The sequence below is a fragment of the Chaetodon auriga genome, chromosome 8 (genome assembly GCF_051107435.1).
Source record: "Chaetodon auriga isolate fChaAug3 chromosome 8, fChaAug3.hap1, whole genome shotgun sequence".
Classification (NCBI taxonomy): Eukaryota; Metazoa; Chordata; class Actinopteri; order Chaetodontiformes; family Chaetodontidae; genus Chaetodon; species Chaetodon auriga.
The window spans coordinates 14,542,770-14,559,983 of NC_135081.1; the positions used below are offsets into that span (position 1 = coordinate 14,542,770).

Here is a 17,214-nt window from a genome sequence, read left to right on the forward strand (position 1 = left end):
ACATCACCATAATTCCCAAAGAATAAAACAAAAAACCTTCATGGCAATCATCCTCTTACTGACAATTTCATGCTGTGAAAATGAGAATAGATCCAATATATTAATGGCTCTTAACTCACAGAGGTGAAAAATAATTCTCTCATCGCCGCCTACATGGGCTGAAGGGCTGTTAAAAACCACTTGGACGTTAATGAGCAAGGTGAAGTAAAATAAATGTGTGCTGCGGAGAGAAGGTTATAGGAAGGGAAGGGGCTGCAGGTGTGTCAGTGAGACTGTAATCTGGCCTCATGAAGGCGGACATTTACTTCCACTCAAGGGTGGAAGAGATTTAAGTGTCTCTACATTCACAAGCTTACCCTTGGATGTGAGTGTGTCTGCCCTCTGCTGAGAGGTACAGGATTAGGGTTGGGGATCCAGGAGCAGCGGCAGAGCTGGGGCCGGGAGGCTGAAGCAGTGCAAACAGTTCTTAACCATTTGACTGGTCACTCACACAAGAGGGTATTTTAACACAGTGCTGAAATTGAGTTATCAAACTTATCAGATCCCAGTTTCTGAGAGATTTCAAAAGAATAGAAATCTGAGCCTCCAGGGTGATCACGTCCAAAGTGGACTCTCAAATGGTGCTCAGCATGCTGAAGTAAAATGACACATGCAAATTAAAGGATTGCTTCACTCAAATGAAAAATCCCAGCAGCAGTGGAAAGTAAATAGTCAAATACTGTGCTTATGTAGAATTCTGATGTACTTTCAAGTATTTTCTTCTATTTATTTACTTCTTCACTTCGACTCAGGGGGGAAATGTACTTTTTTACTCCATTGCATACATTTGACAGCTACATTTACTAGTTGTTTTTGAGATTTTATTGTCACAAACATATAATAAGCTTGTGTGTCTAGTTGGGGACCCTTGTCATGTTTCAGGAAACATATTTCTCCTCTAAACGTCTGAGATCGAGAAAAGACTGGAGAAAAGAAAATGTGTGTAGTACGACTTAAGGATGTGAAAATTTTCCCAGTGATGCATATTGGTTAATCTTGGTTTTATTTCAGCTTTTTCAGATTTATTTCTGGTGCTCACAGCCATTCATGTAACAGTATTTTAAATATACATGTTGTATACATGTATATTTACATGTGTACAGAAAAACACATGCAAGCACACACATGAGCTCACAGTTGACACAATCAACAAGATGATATCTAAATCCCCTTTATTCTTACATCCAGATATACACCATCATCATCATCATCATCATCATCATCATCATCATCATCATGGTTGTCAATAGCATCATCAGCATCAAAATCATAATCATCATCTTCAACACCACACTCAATATTATCATCTTGACAGCATTATTAGCTATTTTTTTTGTTCAAAAGCTAAAGCTGTGATAAATAAAAAATAAAACATTTGGTCCTTTAATATATAGTCTAGGCAACATGGTATCAGGGGTTAAGACAGAACTGCCTTGTTGCTACCCACACAAAACATCAAACATCACAGGGAATGGCGCTGAAACAGTGTCGCAGGGCGACAGGAGGCTGATGGCAGCAAAGAGCAAAGTGTCGGGCAAACCGAGAGAAATGGAGGGAGTCTGTGAGCCTCAGAGAAACAGTTAGCGACCAGAGCTATGAAATCAGATGAAAGGCAGTGAGACAGACAAGAGATGAAAGACTAAGGTGTGAAGAAGCATACAACAGACCCACAGAGAGGCACGTATTTACAGTACAGGGAGCCGGGTGAAACAAAATCAAGTGAGCCACAGTGTACAGCAGAGGAGTATTGTGCGTCACACAAAAAACACAATTTACAGAACTCGTCAGAGTGAACATGTATGTTTAAAAGTTTTGTCTCTGTTCAAAAACCAAACACCAAACACCTGGGACAACAAAACTACCAGTGGACTGCTCCTAATTATTCAAATTCATATGAGTATCGACCTTACAGTGATTTTTAAACGCTATATCTTTATAAGTATTATTATTATTCTGATGAGAAAATATTACACTTTGGTGCAGAATGGGAAGCAAGAGGGAGTTGGAGCTGGAAACCAGGAAATATCTGCTCTATTGCCTGCGTCTGAAACTGACATCACAAAAGACTTTCTTCCCGACAGCAGAAAAAGTATTGTTTTCTCACATTTATTGTATTGTCAAGGTCAGTTCCTGTCACATTAAGAGAGTCTCAAATGCTTCACATGTATTGCTGTTTCCATTGTCAAGAAAATGGAGACTTTTCACATATATGTCTTTTTTTTTCCTGATGCTCATCTATTGCTTCCATCCCATTTTACTGTTTCCACTTCAGCTCCCCTGCTTGCTCCAACAATCACTAACACAGATATGTATGTATACATTTGGATGTTTTTTAGACTCTACCATTGTCTGCACCAACCACTCAATGGACCCATACAGTCTTTCTCCTGACCAGTGGCTTGGTTGAGAGTCACATGAACACCTGATGTTCTAAGACAATCACATCCTAGAGTGAATGCAAAAGAGATGTACCTGTCAACATGAGGTCATTGGGCATCTGGTGCCAACACAATTATGTGCATCCATGGCTCTGGTCATCAGCAGCAGCCACAAGCCCAATATCCTTTGAGATTTTCTGTCTTCTTTCTTACATGTTGGCAGGCAGTTTGTGTCTTAGTCCCTCTGAGTCTTTTCTGGCAAGTGGCAGTTGAGGGTCCTTTTTACCACCTTTAGGGGAGGCGGTGTTGGCAGGGGCAGCTGCATGTGCTGACTGGGCAGGTGTAGTGGTGGATGCCTGAGAGGTCTGGGCAGTGGTAGAGGGTGTATTGAGGTTTGAGGGATGGGTGGTAGTTGTGGTGGTTGGCATTTGTTTTGGGGGGTGAACAGAGGCAGACTGGACGCTAGGAGAGGTGGTAGTAAGAGAGGAGGGGCTAGTGGAGCTCGGGTTTGGGCATAAGGTTGCTGAGGATGGGGTTATCGCTGGGGTTGGTTTGGTGGAATGACCAGAGCCTGATGTGGGGCTTGGAGTAACAACAGGAGGGGCCTGTTTTACAGGGTGAACTGAGAAGGTTACTTTAGTTGGAGAGCTAGTGCTAACTGGTGTTGAGGAAGGAGATGCAGTTTGAGTTGGGGTTAGAGGTGAGGTCTGTTTTGGGACCTGGCTCGAGATGGGGCCTCGGGCTGAGCAGGAGACAGAAGGCTGGAGACAAGGGGTTGGACTCTGGGATTTACTTTGGGAGGGTCCAGATGTAATAGGGACAGGAGAGGGGGAAGGCAAAGGGGTAAGGGTCTGGGTAGGAGTAACAACAGGTGTGAGTGTAGGAGTTTGGGAGGGGGTAGAAGTGCGGGTGCGTGTAGTCTGAGTGGGAGTCGGTATTGGAGAAGGGATTGGGGTTGGAGCTGGGCTGGCACCAGACAACGGAGAAGCAGAAGGAGGTGTGTTGGATACCTTGGTGCGGGGGCTCTGGGGACGCGGTGGACAAGAGGTTACCAAGGAGGATGGGGGAGAAGAGGAGGTAAGAGATGACTTGGGCCCATAAGTTTGAGGTAGTGGAACAGGGGTAGAAACAGAAGATGGAGGTGGCGTGGAGGAGGGAGAGGGAGAGGAAGAGCGGGGAGAGGGAGTTGGGATTGGTTTGGGACGAGGAGTTGATGTGAGCGGCAGCGGGTGTGTTCCTGCTGAAGGAGGGGTGGAGCAGGGAGGAGGAGAGGAAGAGCGAGAGGAGGTCATTGGGATTGGCTTAGGACGAGGAGGCTGGGAGAGTATAGATGTAGGAGATGAGGGGGTGGGTGCAGGTGAAGGGGTGGCAGAGGAGAGCGGGGTCTGCTTTGGCGGGGAGGAAGATGGAAAAGCAGCTGCAGAAGGCATGTGTGCAGCAGTAGATGTGGGTACAGAGGCTGATTGAGGGGCAGATTGTGTGTATGTGGCTGCAGGCTGCACAGGGACTGTGGTTTGTGCTTGTGTTTGTGCACTAAACGGTATATTTGTCACCGGCTGCATTAGAGTGTTAGAGGTCAGCATGCCCGCACTGCCTCCCCTGGCTAACTGCCCTGCCAGGAAAGGAGTTGCCAACAAATTACCACCAGAGGCCTTTCGGTGGAGAGGAGGGTGAGGCTGCACTCCAGCCCAGGAGCGGTGAGGCAGGGTGGGCTGCGAGGCCGACAGCAGCCTGGCCTCCTGGGTGAGTCTGCCCAATGCTGGCAGACCCTGAGAACTGGTTCCTCCATGACGTAAGAGAGCTTCTTTTGCTCCCTGCTGGCCTGTCACAGAGGTGTTGCCATCTGGCGGGGCACTAGAAGCAGCAGGGGGATTGGTGGTTGGTACCTTGTGGAGGGGTGGAGTTGGTGGCCCTCCACCTGTTGGGGTTCCAAGAGATCCAGCAATCACTGAGGGATGATCAGCCTGGAGACGGAGGCTGTAATGAAGAGTCCTTCCTTGTTGAACAGAAGTTGGGACAGAGGAGGCTGGTGTGGGAGTTTTAGCAATAGGGGGCGATGTCACCCCACCAAGAGGGCCCATGGTCGAGGGGGAGGCAGGAAATCCACCCCTGGGAGACAAACCACCCATCCCTCCCATCGCCATCATCCCAATGAGAGAGCTCACAGAGGGGCGGAGGGGCTGTAGCACAGGAGGGCGAGGAGGAGACAGAGGGAAAGAGGAGGAGGGGGAGGGAGAGACAAGAGGAGAAGGAAGGAAGAAAGCACCTCCAAGTGCATGCTGCTGCTGCAACTGCTGGAGCTGCTGCTGCTGTTGCTGCTGCTGGTGCATGAGGGCGATGGCTACATTACTGGTGGCAGCTGCAGTCTGCAGGGGGGCGTGAACCAGCGGAGCCCAGATGACTGGGCGTGGCCGAGGAGACACTGTGCCACTTCCTCCCATGACTCCGCCTCTTCCTGCAGCAGCGGCTGCAATGGCATCCTGCATGGCCGGCATGCTGTCGTGTTTGACAATCTGCTGCACCAGCATGCTGTCACAGGAACCCAGGCTGCCTGCTGCCAGGCCTCCTCCGGCTCCTGGACCCCCTCCACCCCGGCCTCCACCACGACCCATACTTCCCCCCAGAGAACCACCCTGGGATGACTTCCGCAGGAGCATGGAGTTTTTCCTGCCTGGAGAGGATAAAGAGGAGAGCAAATATAACAATGTTTACTTGTGAAAGGCAATGTTGTCTACTGAACACAGAAAAGACATCTGAGATTATAGCCTCAAGGTTTTTCTGTTCTTCACTGAGGACACTGCATATCCTTTATTAGCTTTTACTTCTTTCAGCCTGTTTTCGAAGATGAGTTTTAACCTTCCAGCTGAGGACAAAGAGCCTATGACATTTAGCAGAATTAGATGCTTAACTGCAAATGTTTTGCAAGGTCGTTGTAGAATTAACAGCCAAATGGAACACAGCAAGATGGTGAGAGAAGTGTATGAGCCAAACAATCATCCACAGTTTACCGATACGATCCAATCGGTCAACAGCGACAGTTTCAAAGGCACGCCGCATCATTGGGTGTTCCTCCAGCACCTCGTTAAAGCTGTCCACACTAAGAGAGTACAGACGGCAATATGTATCTGCACGGACGCTGGCTGTCCTCCGTCCACGGGTCAACAAACAGATCTCTGCATGTGGGAAGAGAGACAACAGAAGGAAGAGAAAAGTGGAAAAGAGAATAGGCAGTGAGATAAATTAACCCTGCAGTATGTACATGCACGAGCATGAATCACCATCACCTGTATCTTCTATACCTTTCTATGCAACTTGAATGATGCAGACAACTCTGCATGTTCTCACCTCCAAAGTAAGACCCATCGCTCAGCTTGGTTTCCTTGTTGCCACGGGTCAGCACACTGACTCGTCCGTGCTGGATGAAGTACATCTTTCGTCCAACTGTGCCCTCGCGGATGATGAAGTCTGAAGGCTGAAACACTTCAAAGCGGAGCTTGGTCAGCACGGCCGTCACAAAGTTGGGATCAGCATTGGCGAACAGCGGCATGTTAGCCACCAGGCTGCGGCAGTTAAAGCTGACGATCTCCTAGACAATCGGATGAGATAAAGAGAGAAGGGAAGGAAGACAGACTTGCTGGAGGACAGAACATTTGTGGTTTGTCAGTATAGGTGTTTGTGAATGTATTACCTCTTTAAGTGGCTCGCTGAGTTCTCCCAGGATGTTCTCCTCATCAAACATTTTCCCCTGGAAGCGGTGCTCATAGTACTCATGGATCTTTTGCCGAACATCTGCTGGAAGTTTATGGAATGACATGTACTGCTCCACCTGCTTGTACTGCAATAACATAGAAACACACACATGCACAGGTCAGGGACCTGCAAACTAACGTGTGGCACATTCACTTTAAAAGAAATATTTAGCAGTACACTGGTTCCCAACCTTTTAGACACGTGTCTATGGCCACATGCAAAATCACTCCCTCATTCACTCATTCACAACTCCACATACAGTATAATAGACACTCAATGGTGACTAGCATATTAAGAGTTTAGACACTTATTGTATATATCATAACCATTTTAAGTTATCACTGACAGGTGTTGTAACAGTGTACATGCCACATGTACTTTTTCTTTCTATTATGGGAAACTACTGTTACAGTGCATATATTAAGACACTCAAATAAAATTGCAGACAGTAAGTGCACTATATACATTAGTAAACAGGAGTGTTTTTGAACACAGCCTATACACACACACACACACACACACACACTCACACATATGCATGTGTGTACTATATATTATATACTATATTATATATTGTTGTTTGAGCATGTTTGGGTTTTGGCTCTGGGAAGGTGTGATGGTCATTTCTTACTGACTACAGCGGATAGATTATAAACTAAAAGATGAGTTGATTAATGGAAAATACAGCCCACAGCTTCATTTATAATGAAAATGATTGTTAGTTGCAGCCCCAGACAGAAATTGATCGAATCAAGTTTAATGGGTAAACTATAAAAAATACAGTAGGTCAGAAGGATGGAGTAACAGATGGATGAGTATCATGTTCCACCTTTTCCTGGTACTGTCGTCGTGAGGAGTCCAGTGATTGGATGAGGGCAGTGGCATGGCCGATGAACATGGCGTAGCAGGTGGCACCTACGATCATACTGAGCATGGTGAGCCACACATCAGTCATCCCTTCTGGAGCCTGGGCACCGTACCCAATACACAACATGTGGCTCATGGCTTTGAATAGAGCATAGGAGTACTGCACACCCCATGTGTCATTCTGTGAGTGGGAGACAGACAGAGAGGGTGACAGGAGGAGTAAAACAAGTGTTAATTAAAAGGCGCTGCAATATTGAACTGTTCTTATTTTAGTTGGGTTACAGGAGCGTTTTTCCCCTCAAAGGTGCTCAGCCACACCGCTTCAGAATATACAGCTGAGATCATAAGATGTAACTGCAGAGCACTTTAACTGTCAAAGCACACTCTACTTCAAAACAGTGTGGCTGCAGAATGCACAAAACCACACAGACAATAAAAGGGCACTCATTATACATTATTTAAGAAATGTCCTAAGGAATACAAATAAAAAGACTAGACTATGTTTGTGAGTGTGCCCTTCTGTTTTAGTTTGTGTGCGAGTCCAATTATACTAAGATGTTAATGGTCCAACGGATGAGGGGACTTTCTCAGGGGAAAATCCCAGCATTGGCCTGCTTAGCAACAGTCTCCCAGGCAACTGATGAGATATGAGTCAGCTATTCATACAGCTGTGTATCTGTGCATTCATCTGCATCCACGTCCGTACGCCTGCACGCACGTGATGAAATCTTCAGCAGGTCCCAAGGCCTTCAACTGTTTGCGTGCACTCACACCTCCATCTGAACCTCTGTTGAGGTTTTTAATTGGAAAATCTTTTTATTTTGGTGATGATGAGAGTCAATCTTATTCCAACTGGACGTGTCGCTGCACGAACCAATTAACACAGATAAGGAGCAAACAGTGTCAGATCTGATAAACACCCTCACTCTGCACACACACAGATAGTCCAGAACCGAGCCTTTCTGAATCTCTGATTTGCATTCATCTGAAATAAATATTTTGCTCACTGTTCAAACAAGCTGAGATAGTGCTTTGTGTGTTTCATTCAGCTCGAGCTGAATGTCACATCTTTTTTTTGTTCTCTGCACAATAAAACCATTCACTGAAGGGTATTAAAAATAACACCCATATACGTGCAGATGGCTGGTTAGAGACTCACCACCATCAGGTTCTTGGAAACCCAGCAGTCAGGAGGGAAGTCCTGCAGCATGGGGACCAGGAACTGGAGACAGCCATCCCAGTGGCACAGAAGCAGCATCATCCCAATCAGATTAACTATCCTCACCATAGCACTGGCAAGGTCATAGGTCATATGGAAGATCTGAGGAGGAGCAGAGGGAAAGAGTAATACTAATAGGTGGTGGGTTTTCACAAAAATGTTATTTTAACATTGTTCAAAACTCAGATTAATAAGGTCTTTCCTCCAGCTCAGGCTTGTGATGAGTCATATCTTACATGTTAAATGAGCTTTGAACTACTGCTCTCACACAAATATATCTTTCCCTTTGACCGTGTCCAGCCACTTTCCCAGTCTGTGTTTCTCACCTCCTCCCACTGGTGGATGTAACGGATGAGTCTAGACAGGCGGAGCAGTCGAAGCAGGCTCAGGATTTTGGTGAAGCGGACGATGCGCAGCGCCCTGGCTGTCCTGTAGACCTCTGAGTCGAGACTGTCCACCATCAGGAAGATGTAGTCCACTGGGATGGATGACACAAAGTCCACGAGGAACCAGCTCTTCAGGTAGTTCTGGCGGATCGCCCTGAGTTAGAGTAGGACGGTAGAGCGGTGACATTCATAATTTGGCTATCAAGCTTTGAGGAGGTGATTCCAACACTGGGCTGGCATAAAATGATTCTCATCAATATTCAGCATGAACAGAACTGGAACGTGAACAAAGCGCTGCCACTGGCTGCATGTCAGCTTCTCATACATGGATTGTCAGAACACAAACCCAGCAGATGGCCAGAAGAGCCCATTTAAATTTATGGTGACAGAGCTGCTGTATTGATATTCTAGCCCCTACACATAAACAGTGGCCACCCTTGACATATAAGACTAATACACAACACACAAATACTTCGACTGACCTGGGGTCCAGCAGTATCTCAGTGTTGTCTTCCTTGATGATGCCGGTCCTGAAGTTAAGAACCAAGTCGACCATGAAGAGAGTGTCTGAGACCACGTTGAAGATGATCCATGATGGGGTGTTCTCGTCTCTAAAGAAAGTGATGCCCACTGGCAGGATGATTAAGTTCCCCATCATCAACATTAACATCAACAGGTCCCAGTAGAATCTAGACAGAAAAGACAGTGTTGTTCAACTGTTTTTCATTGTTTTCTGTTGTGACGTCAATGTGAGGTTGTGCTGATACTGTCCCTAATCCTTACTACATGCTAATTCTGAGCAGGTGTTTAATAGAATGTAGCATGTTCACACTAAAGAAGTGACAAGATGCTGTAATACAATGCACAAAGGAAATGGAGGAGCTGCTCACTGCTGGAAAAAATAAATAAATCATGGGTGGGTGGGTGCTGCAACAGATAAACAAATATTAAAGTATATTGATCTGTATATTAACTGCAAAACATTATGTTATATATACAGTGTACAATTAGTTTGTAGTATACGTTGAATACAACAAAGCATCATTAATGTTATTAGTAACAACTGTGCTTTTATGATTTATATATTTTCAGCATATAATGATATGAAAATGATATTTCAGTTCAGTATCAAACTTACCATAAAGCTGTGAGCGACAGATTAGGAAAAGAATGTTAAAACAACAGGGGCTGAGATATGCTGACTTTTAGACTCTGGTATGAGTCGAGCTCCAAAAACACTGGATCCTACAAATCCCATAATACGTCTGGAAAATGTCTTTTAATTAGACCCTGCCTGCCCATTAATTGCCCTCATCTTTCAAACTCCAGACCTCCAGTGTGTCGCCCGTTTTCTCTGAAGCCCAGCCTGAGATAACCTTGAAAACGTTATCCAGCAGTTTTTACCAGCTGAGTAATTCTCCATTACTCAGTGGAGTGGCCCTTTAAAGGATAATTCTGATCTGACACGCTAGTCTTTCTCTTCTCCTGCCACCAGCACCATATTTTCTTACAGTTAATCTTTTTATATCTCATTTTCATATACATATTCTTCCCTGTGGTCTTTTCCAAGTTCAGGAGTGGTACATGTGAACGTTTCCCTTAAGACAGTTTCATCCTTTGCAAAAGCATCATGTAATACATCCTTTAGCTCCCGTACCAATGAAGCAGAGCAGAACTGAACTGAGAAAGAAAGGCAGACAGAGAGGGAGGCAAATGATCAGTAACCTTGGGAGGCTTCATCAATCTGTATTTCATGCTGAGGGTATTACTGGATGACGTAGCCATCTCTTCTCATAAAACTAGGGGGAATCAGTCACATCATTGGGATGCTGCAAATGATTGAAGTATGACAGAAGAGGCGATGCAATCATCTGGAGATGATTCCTGTCATCTTTCTGTCTTCTTCCTCCTAATCCTTTTATCCATCACCTTCACTCATATCAACGACTCGCTCCCTCTTGCAGCCTCTCTCCTCCTCTTTACGCACTCTCTCTTTGTGTGAGTTTGAATTCACTCAGAGCTCTGTGGTCGATTGCTATTGAGCGCTAATTTAGTAACACAACCTCATGGTGTGACGCTACCACAAGACTGATGAAGATGAAGTATGAGTCATCACTCTGCTACACAGACACACACACTACTCCCTGACTTTGTCACTTATGCTGACAGATGTATCACTTCATAATCACTGGCAATAAATACAGGGATTATTTACAGCAACACAGACACAGTTGTTCTGTCGCTGTTGTGATGAGGCTGGAAATTTATCCCCGACCTTGAGGACATGCTTTGTTAACTCTGATTCGAATTTGAAAAGTCTGTAAATCACATCACTGTGGCTGTCAGTGCTATCCAAAGTATACTATAAATAGAGCCCTATACACTGGTATTTAATGTTCTAAGAGAGGACGTGACCTGGGAGAACTTCTTAAGAGGCAAAATATATATATATATTTTTTTGCACCAGATTTCAAAAGAAACATTGTACATTTTAGTCCATAACATTACACAACATTTATCTGACGGCTACAGTCACTAGTTACTTTGCAGTTTAAGATTTTCATAGAAAACATATAAAAACAAGCAAAAACATACAAAGACTCAAACTTAATGGCTTTCACAGAGCCGTTTCTACTATTAAGACACATTTCCCCTCTAAACTTTCCAGATGGTTTCATTAATATACCTGTTTGATTATCCTTTATATCACCAAAGAAAGCAAAGATTGAAGAAAATCCATTAAAAAAACATTTCTACAGATATCTGTAGCACAGCTTCATCTCAGGCTGAACTAAACTACTTAACTATCTATAAAGTAGCTAAGACTAGCTCCACCTCAATCAGATACAACAGTTAAATGCTACCTATGCATCGATGCATGACTATTAATAATCTAATAACATTATTTATAATGATATATTATTGACACTGTCTGAAGAGCTTTTACTTTTATGCTTTGACTACATTTTGCTGGTAGTCCTTTAATTTTACTTAAGCAGCACTTAAAATGAAGCCATTTTACTTGTAATGGAGTATTTATACATTGTTGTACTTTAACTTAAGTAAAGGATCTTACCACCATCCTCCTATATTGTACATTATCCTTTAGATAAATATCTTTTTGTGTATATACGCATGCATACAAACACTTTCAGTGCAGCATGCAGCAATGACGTTTAAGCTTGCCGAGTAACGTAACAGATGACATTGAACATGTCACTGCACATTAATCAGTGTCTGTGCACTAGATTTTGCTGTAGTCTCTCAATGTGGCAGCTGGGTTGAGCTCAAACAAATGAGAACAACCAAACAGACAAGAGAAGACGTCAGATCCAAACGAAAAGCAATGGGAAGGTTCATCATGTTGGGGTAAATACCTGACAGGGCCTGGTTTCTGATCTCCAAGTGTGGACTGATGTAACACTATTGTCTGTGGTTCATGCAGGTCCACGTGTCTGCGTACTAGTGTGTACTCATGAACTGCACACACACACACACACACACACACACACACACACAGACACACACAGTCTCTCTCTCACACACAAATAGGAATTGCAAATGCAATCAAGGCTGTTCTCCACAACCTCATCAGTATGCTATTTTGAACACGAACAGGTGCTGGAGGAGAACTGACCTGCATCTACCTGCTCAGCTGTTGTCAAACCAAACACTAATTCTACTGTAATTGAGGCCAAGTGTCTCCTGAGCAGCCTCTGATTGGCTCCCTGTTCACGGTTGGCCAGATGTCAGTTCTGAGCAAGTTTCCACCCATCATCCTGCCAGAGCTACAGACAAACAAGCACAACAGCAACTGGCTATTATATAATAAATCTCGGTTACTATATGTGTAATGCCACCAACCCTGTTTCAACACGGCTCATCTGTACTGACAGCCAAGCCGCCTGTCTTCTTGTTTTATCCCCTCTCTTCCACTTCCAGAGCATGAACTGTCTTCACCTCTTCTGCGTCTCGTTACGTATTCTACAGGTGCAGCAGCAACACATCTTTTCTTAATGAGGGGAAGGGTGTGAGAGCTTATCAGCAGACTCAGTAAGGACAGACCACACACACACACACACACACACACACACACACACACACACACAAGAGTACATATTACTGCAAATTCACACACACAGGCTCTTGTGCTCAAGGTCAGCACCACAAAACACATGAAGGGGCTTTAGAAGTAATCTGCCTTTCCTTTTCCTCTCTTGCTCCAGCCTCACAAAGTTCCTCTTCAGACGTCGCTCCAGACTACAGGTACTTAACTGAAAAGTTAGATGACTGAATTATGCATAATGCACATTCAACTTGCATAATTTAAGGATGTCATACATAATTGATCAAAATTCAATTGTGATTGTCCGACAGGATAATTAGGACTGTTAATATCATTAGATATCTTGCATGAATATCAGTAAAGTGCAGGGGGGACTGAGATCCAGTGGGCCATCCATCCATCCATCCACACCCCTTCATCCATCCTTCCCTCCGCCCTTCACTGACCTCATTCACCAGATCTCCTGTGACGAGACTCATAAGCAGCACTTGTGAGTGATCATCAAATTGACAGACAATACGAAATGATTCGGGATGTGTGTGTGTCTGTGTCTGTGTCTGTGTCTGTGTGTTTGCGTGTGATGAGACAAAAGTGGGCCAGGAGCCTTGGGGATCAAGTCATCCATTGTTGCTGCAGTCTGTCTGGAGATTATGAATGCTGTCCCACCCTCTGCTGTCCACCTGAATATTTTAGGAATGTGTTTATGCAAAGTCTCTATCAAGTCAATGACCAGCACGTCCAAGAATGCTTAGCATGTCCACAATGTGACATACTACAATTATGTGAGAGTGCATGCAATTTGGCCTTGTGTGTTTAAGGCAGACATTCACAAAATTTCCCTCCTGTACTCACTTCCATTCAAAGAAAATTTTAAAAAAGAAAGCAAGTGGAACATTTACCATGAGAAAAAAGGAAAACCAAAAATAAACAGCCTAAACAGTCATTTTCACCTCTGGAGTCATTGATTGTACTCGGCCAGAGGACAGACCTTTTCACGAAGTCACCAGCAGGGAGTGCTGTGCTGGGTTCATCCACTGTTCACATTAAAACATACTTAACATTTTGCCTAATTGACATGGAAGGCATCTCTCCCTGCTCCCTGATCAGCCTGAACACCTCTTGGCTAAATTTGTCCTGCTAATTTGCATCTCCTCACCTCTGTCTCCCTCTAACTGTGAAACTATTTCTTCTGGAAACAGCAGGCTACAATCAGCCTATTTATTCTCACCATTTTACAAATGGAGACCTGCCATTGCTACATGGTGCCTATCCTGGAGGCGTTGTCACCTACACACTGCCCTTTCCATAAACACCTCTCCCTCTGGCTTCATCGTGCCCCCAAGGATTTTGCATCAACTCTCCTCTTATCATTGTGCCTTTTCAGCCTTTCCCATCCTCTCCCTGTATACCCTGTTTCCTCCAGAGACTCCCAAAGCATCCCCTCTAACCCTCACATTACTCCCTATACATTCTGTTGCATCCCCACCAACATATATTTAGCCTCCTGCATGTGTCTCTCTCTCCTCCCAGTCGTCCTCCTCCCCATGTCTCCTGTTAACAACTGAAGCGGCTGTTGAATGTACGATCTGTTTCTCTTTCCCTGCTCCTCCCTCTACTTAAGTGTCCATCATTATGCTTCAAGTGTGCTCGCTAAAGTGAGCACGATTGCAACTTGCTTTGATCCATGTATCTACCAAAAGAACGTTATGTTTCTCTTTTGGGCTACAAGTGGCATTTACTTTACAAACCAGCATCAGTAATAGCTTCATGCTGTGGATGCTGTTTTGTGTGTGTGTGTGTGTGTGTGTGTGTGTGTGTGTGTGTGTGTGAGTGAGTGACTCCATACCTGAAGTCACTGTAGGGGTGTATGATCCACGCCCCTGCTGATTTCAGTCTTTCCTGCTCCAGTGCCACAGCTTTGTGGGATCCAAACATGCGCAGGCTGAACTTGTTGACCCCCGGCTGAAGCATGGCTCCAAACTGTCTCTGGATGAAGGTGCTCTGGTTGGAGGTGCTGTAGTCCTCACCATCCAGCCCCATGCCAAATCCACCCAGTCCAAACTGACCCACCATCTCTGGGGTCCCTGCTGCAGTGGTGTTGCACGTCGTGGTGGTGGTGGTCTCGAGGCCGGTGGCCACCACCATCACTCCTGTGCCGGTGGAGGAGGTGGAGGCCAGGGCGGCCCGGGACGAGGCAAAGCCCACTGAGCGTGGAGGAGGATGGGCTGTGGCAGAGGAGGAGGGCGGAGGAGGCGGCAGAGGCACCGGTGTGGTCGGGGTGCCTGCTGTGCGAAAGGGAAGGCCGTCCCTTGTGGAGGAGCTCATGATGGAGAGCCGGCGGCCGCGTCCACCCAAGGAAGTGCTGTCTGCCCCGAAAGAGCCCCTCTCCCCTTCCAGTGAGGCCTGGGACAGCCTATAGCCTGGAGAGGTCAGGCTGCCCTTACTGCGCCGCTTTGAGTCCCCTCCGTTACGTCTGGAGAGGCTGTCACCCCCAGACCCCCCGGCGCTACTGGGGGTACCCACACCTCCAGCCACCCCATCCATCCCAGCTCAGGGAGGAGGAGGGGAGTGAGGGAAGGGTGAATATAACCTGTAACTCCCGCCCTTTCAGAAAAACTATTGTTTAGTGTGACCGACGTGTCTAGGTTACATAGGTGAGAAAGTCAATGTCAATCTGAATGTTAAATTGAAGAAGCTAAAGAAAAGTGGTCTCCGTATCTCCAGTCATTCTCCTGGAGGAGACCGCTCACACCTCCGCCCTCTCTCCGCCGATGTGGCCATGCTTACCTCAGTGCCCTTGGAAATCCAGACATTAAATCCTTCGCCCTGCCGGTGTGACGCCAGCGGCTTCACTTTTCCTCTTTTCTTGAAGAGTCTCGTTTGTCCTTACAGATGTTTCTGTATCATTCCTCCTTCTTCGTCCTTGAAACGCTGTTCTCCCCGCGAGGCCCTCCCTCTCCTCTCCACAGCAGCCCTCAACGCTCCGACGCCGGTCATATTGGCACCGGATTCCCGGTCTTTTGAAGATAACGGAGCTCGCCGCTCATTGGCCGTCGGTGCCTTGTCCGTGCGGTCTGTAGCCTCTGTGCAGGGCTGCTCACCCAATTTTACTATTTTCTACGCATATCATTATGCAAGAGTAAGGTGGCAGAGTGGGGCACATTCATCCGCGGATGAATGACAAGGACACTTGATCCTCTGTCAGGAGGGATGGGTTGTTAATGGACATAAGGGACGCACATAATAGGCGCTCGCACTCCGCGGCGCACTGATTCATTGAGACACGCACACCGAAAACAAACCAACAGGGACACACAAGACGGTGGAAACAAGCCAATTTACCCAAAATCTAGCCCATGCTTTCCCGGAATCAGCAGCACGTTGTCATTTTCAGTATCCGAGCTGAAAAAGCACACATCGTGATGGAAGGCGCGCCGACTGACTGAAGCGCTCAGACAGCCAGAGGAGAGAAAAACGGCTCTACAACACAGCAGTTTTGGAGAACTGATGCCGGAATTAACTTGGTCAGGTGTTCACAGTCTGACGCCCGAAATCTTGTCTCTCATCAGCAGTCGTTACCATCCACCCCCACTTCTGCCCACTTTCAATGACATTGTGTCCTCAGTCAGGATACGGCGGTGTCCTTTCCACTTATGGCACCGAGGACAGATGACCACACTCTATATTTCAGTAGAACAAGCTGCTACAAGATGCGCTCTGATGAATTCAAAAGCCTCCTTAAAAAATAAAACAACTTGTTGAGCGTTTAAGGTGGCTGCTCATTCAAAGACTGTTCAGAGCCGATGGAGTCCATTTTAAAGCAGAAATTCACTTCTCACTCTGACTCAACAGTCAGCGGTCGAGCCGGCACGTCCACAGTGGCGCGCAGCGCATGCAAATGACATATTAAATAAATAAATGTGCACATAAAGGTCTGGATCTAATCGTCCTGTTGCCATGGCATCCGCATCCCCATCATCCGTCCCTCAAGGCCGCATGCCCGGCCGGCGTAAAACGCACGCAGCCCTCGCAGGTACAAGTCGCGCGTCATCCTTTCTCACCAATACAGCGAGGGAGCGCGTGATGGAGGGAGTGATGATGAAAGCTTATTTAAATCTGACCAAGCCCTTTTTTTTAAAGAGTAAAAAGCAATGAGAGAAAAATGAAAATGCTTCAGGATTAACTTCATTAAAAGCTGCTGAAGTAGAATGTAGACGAACATCAGGTCTTTTAAATGCTGCAATAAATGATAATATTCTGTTACCCAGAGCTGATGTATAGTAGCAGTGGAGTTAAAAAGACAACAGATGCCAGGAAAGTTTTCTTTAAATACACAGTCAGTAGGATAATTTGCCACCTGTTGAGAGCTAACAGTCATGGAAAGTGATGTTTACTCTAGTACTGTACTTAACGTAGCCTATTTGTACACGTGAATATTTCTACTATTGTATATCAGGCTACTTTTTACTGCTACTCCACAATATTTCAGAGGCAAATATTATAATCTTT

At 45.7% G+C, this 17,214-nt stretch overlaps 1 protein-coding gene across 1 annotated transcript; it reads right to left on the reverse strand.

Moving 5' to 3' along the window:
- Positions 1-1,194: 1,194 nt before the first annotated feature.
- Positions 1,195-16,544, reverse strand: LOC143324874 (uncharacterized). Its single transcript, XM_076737660.1, has 9 exons — positions 14,552-16,544; positions 9,122-9,328; positions 8,580-8,793; positions 8,194-8,355; positions 6,997-7,215; positions 6,106-6,252; positions 5,763-6,003; positions 5,426-5,590; positions 1,195-5,088 (listed from the first exon to the last, which is right to left on the reverse strand). The coding sequence occupies exons 1-9, from the start codon at positions 15,247-15,249 to the stop codon at positions 2,627-2,629; spliced, it is 4,515 nt and encodes a 1,504-aa protein (XP_076593775.1). The 5' UTR covers positions 15,250-16,544; the 3' UTR covers positions 1,195-2,626.
- Positions 16,545-17,214: the final 670 nt, after the last annotated feature.

Bases quoted from the DNA above. Each gene is read 5' to 3' on its own strand.
- LOC143324874 (XM_076737660.1), bottom strand. From the start codon at position 15,249: ATGGATGGGGTGGCTGGAGGTGTGGGTACCCCCAGTAGCGCCGGGGGG. The intron at 8,794-9,121 runs GTCAGTCGAAGT...ACTCTAACTCAG, and splicing joins GAGATACTGCTGGACCCCAG to GGCGATCCGCCAGAACTACC. The intron at 6,004-6,105 runs GTAATACATTCA...CCGATTGTCTAG, and splicing joins TCAGCGAGCCACTTAAAGAG to GAGATCGTCAGCTTTAACTG.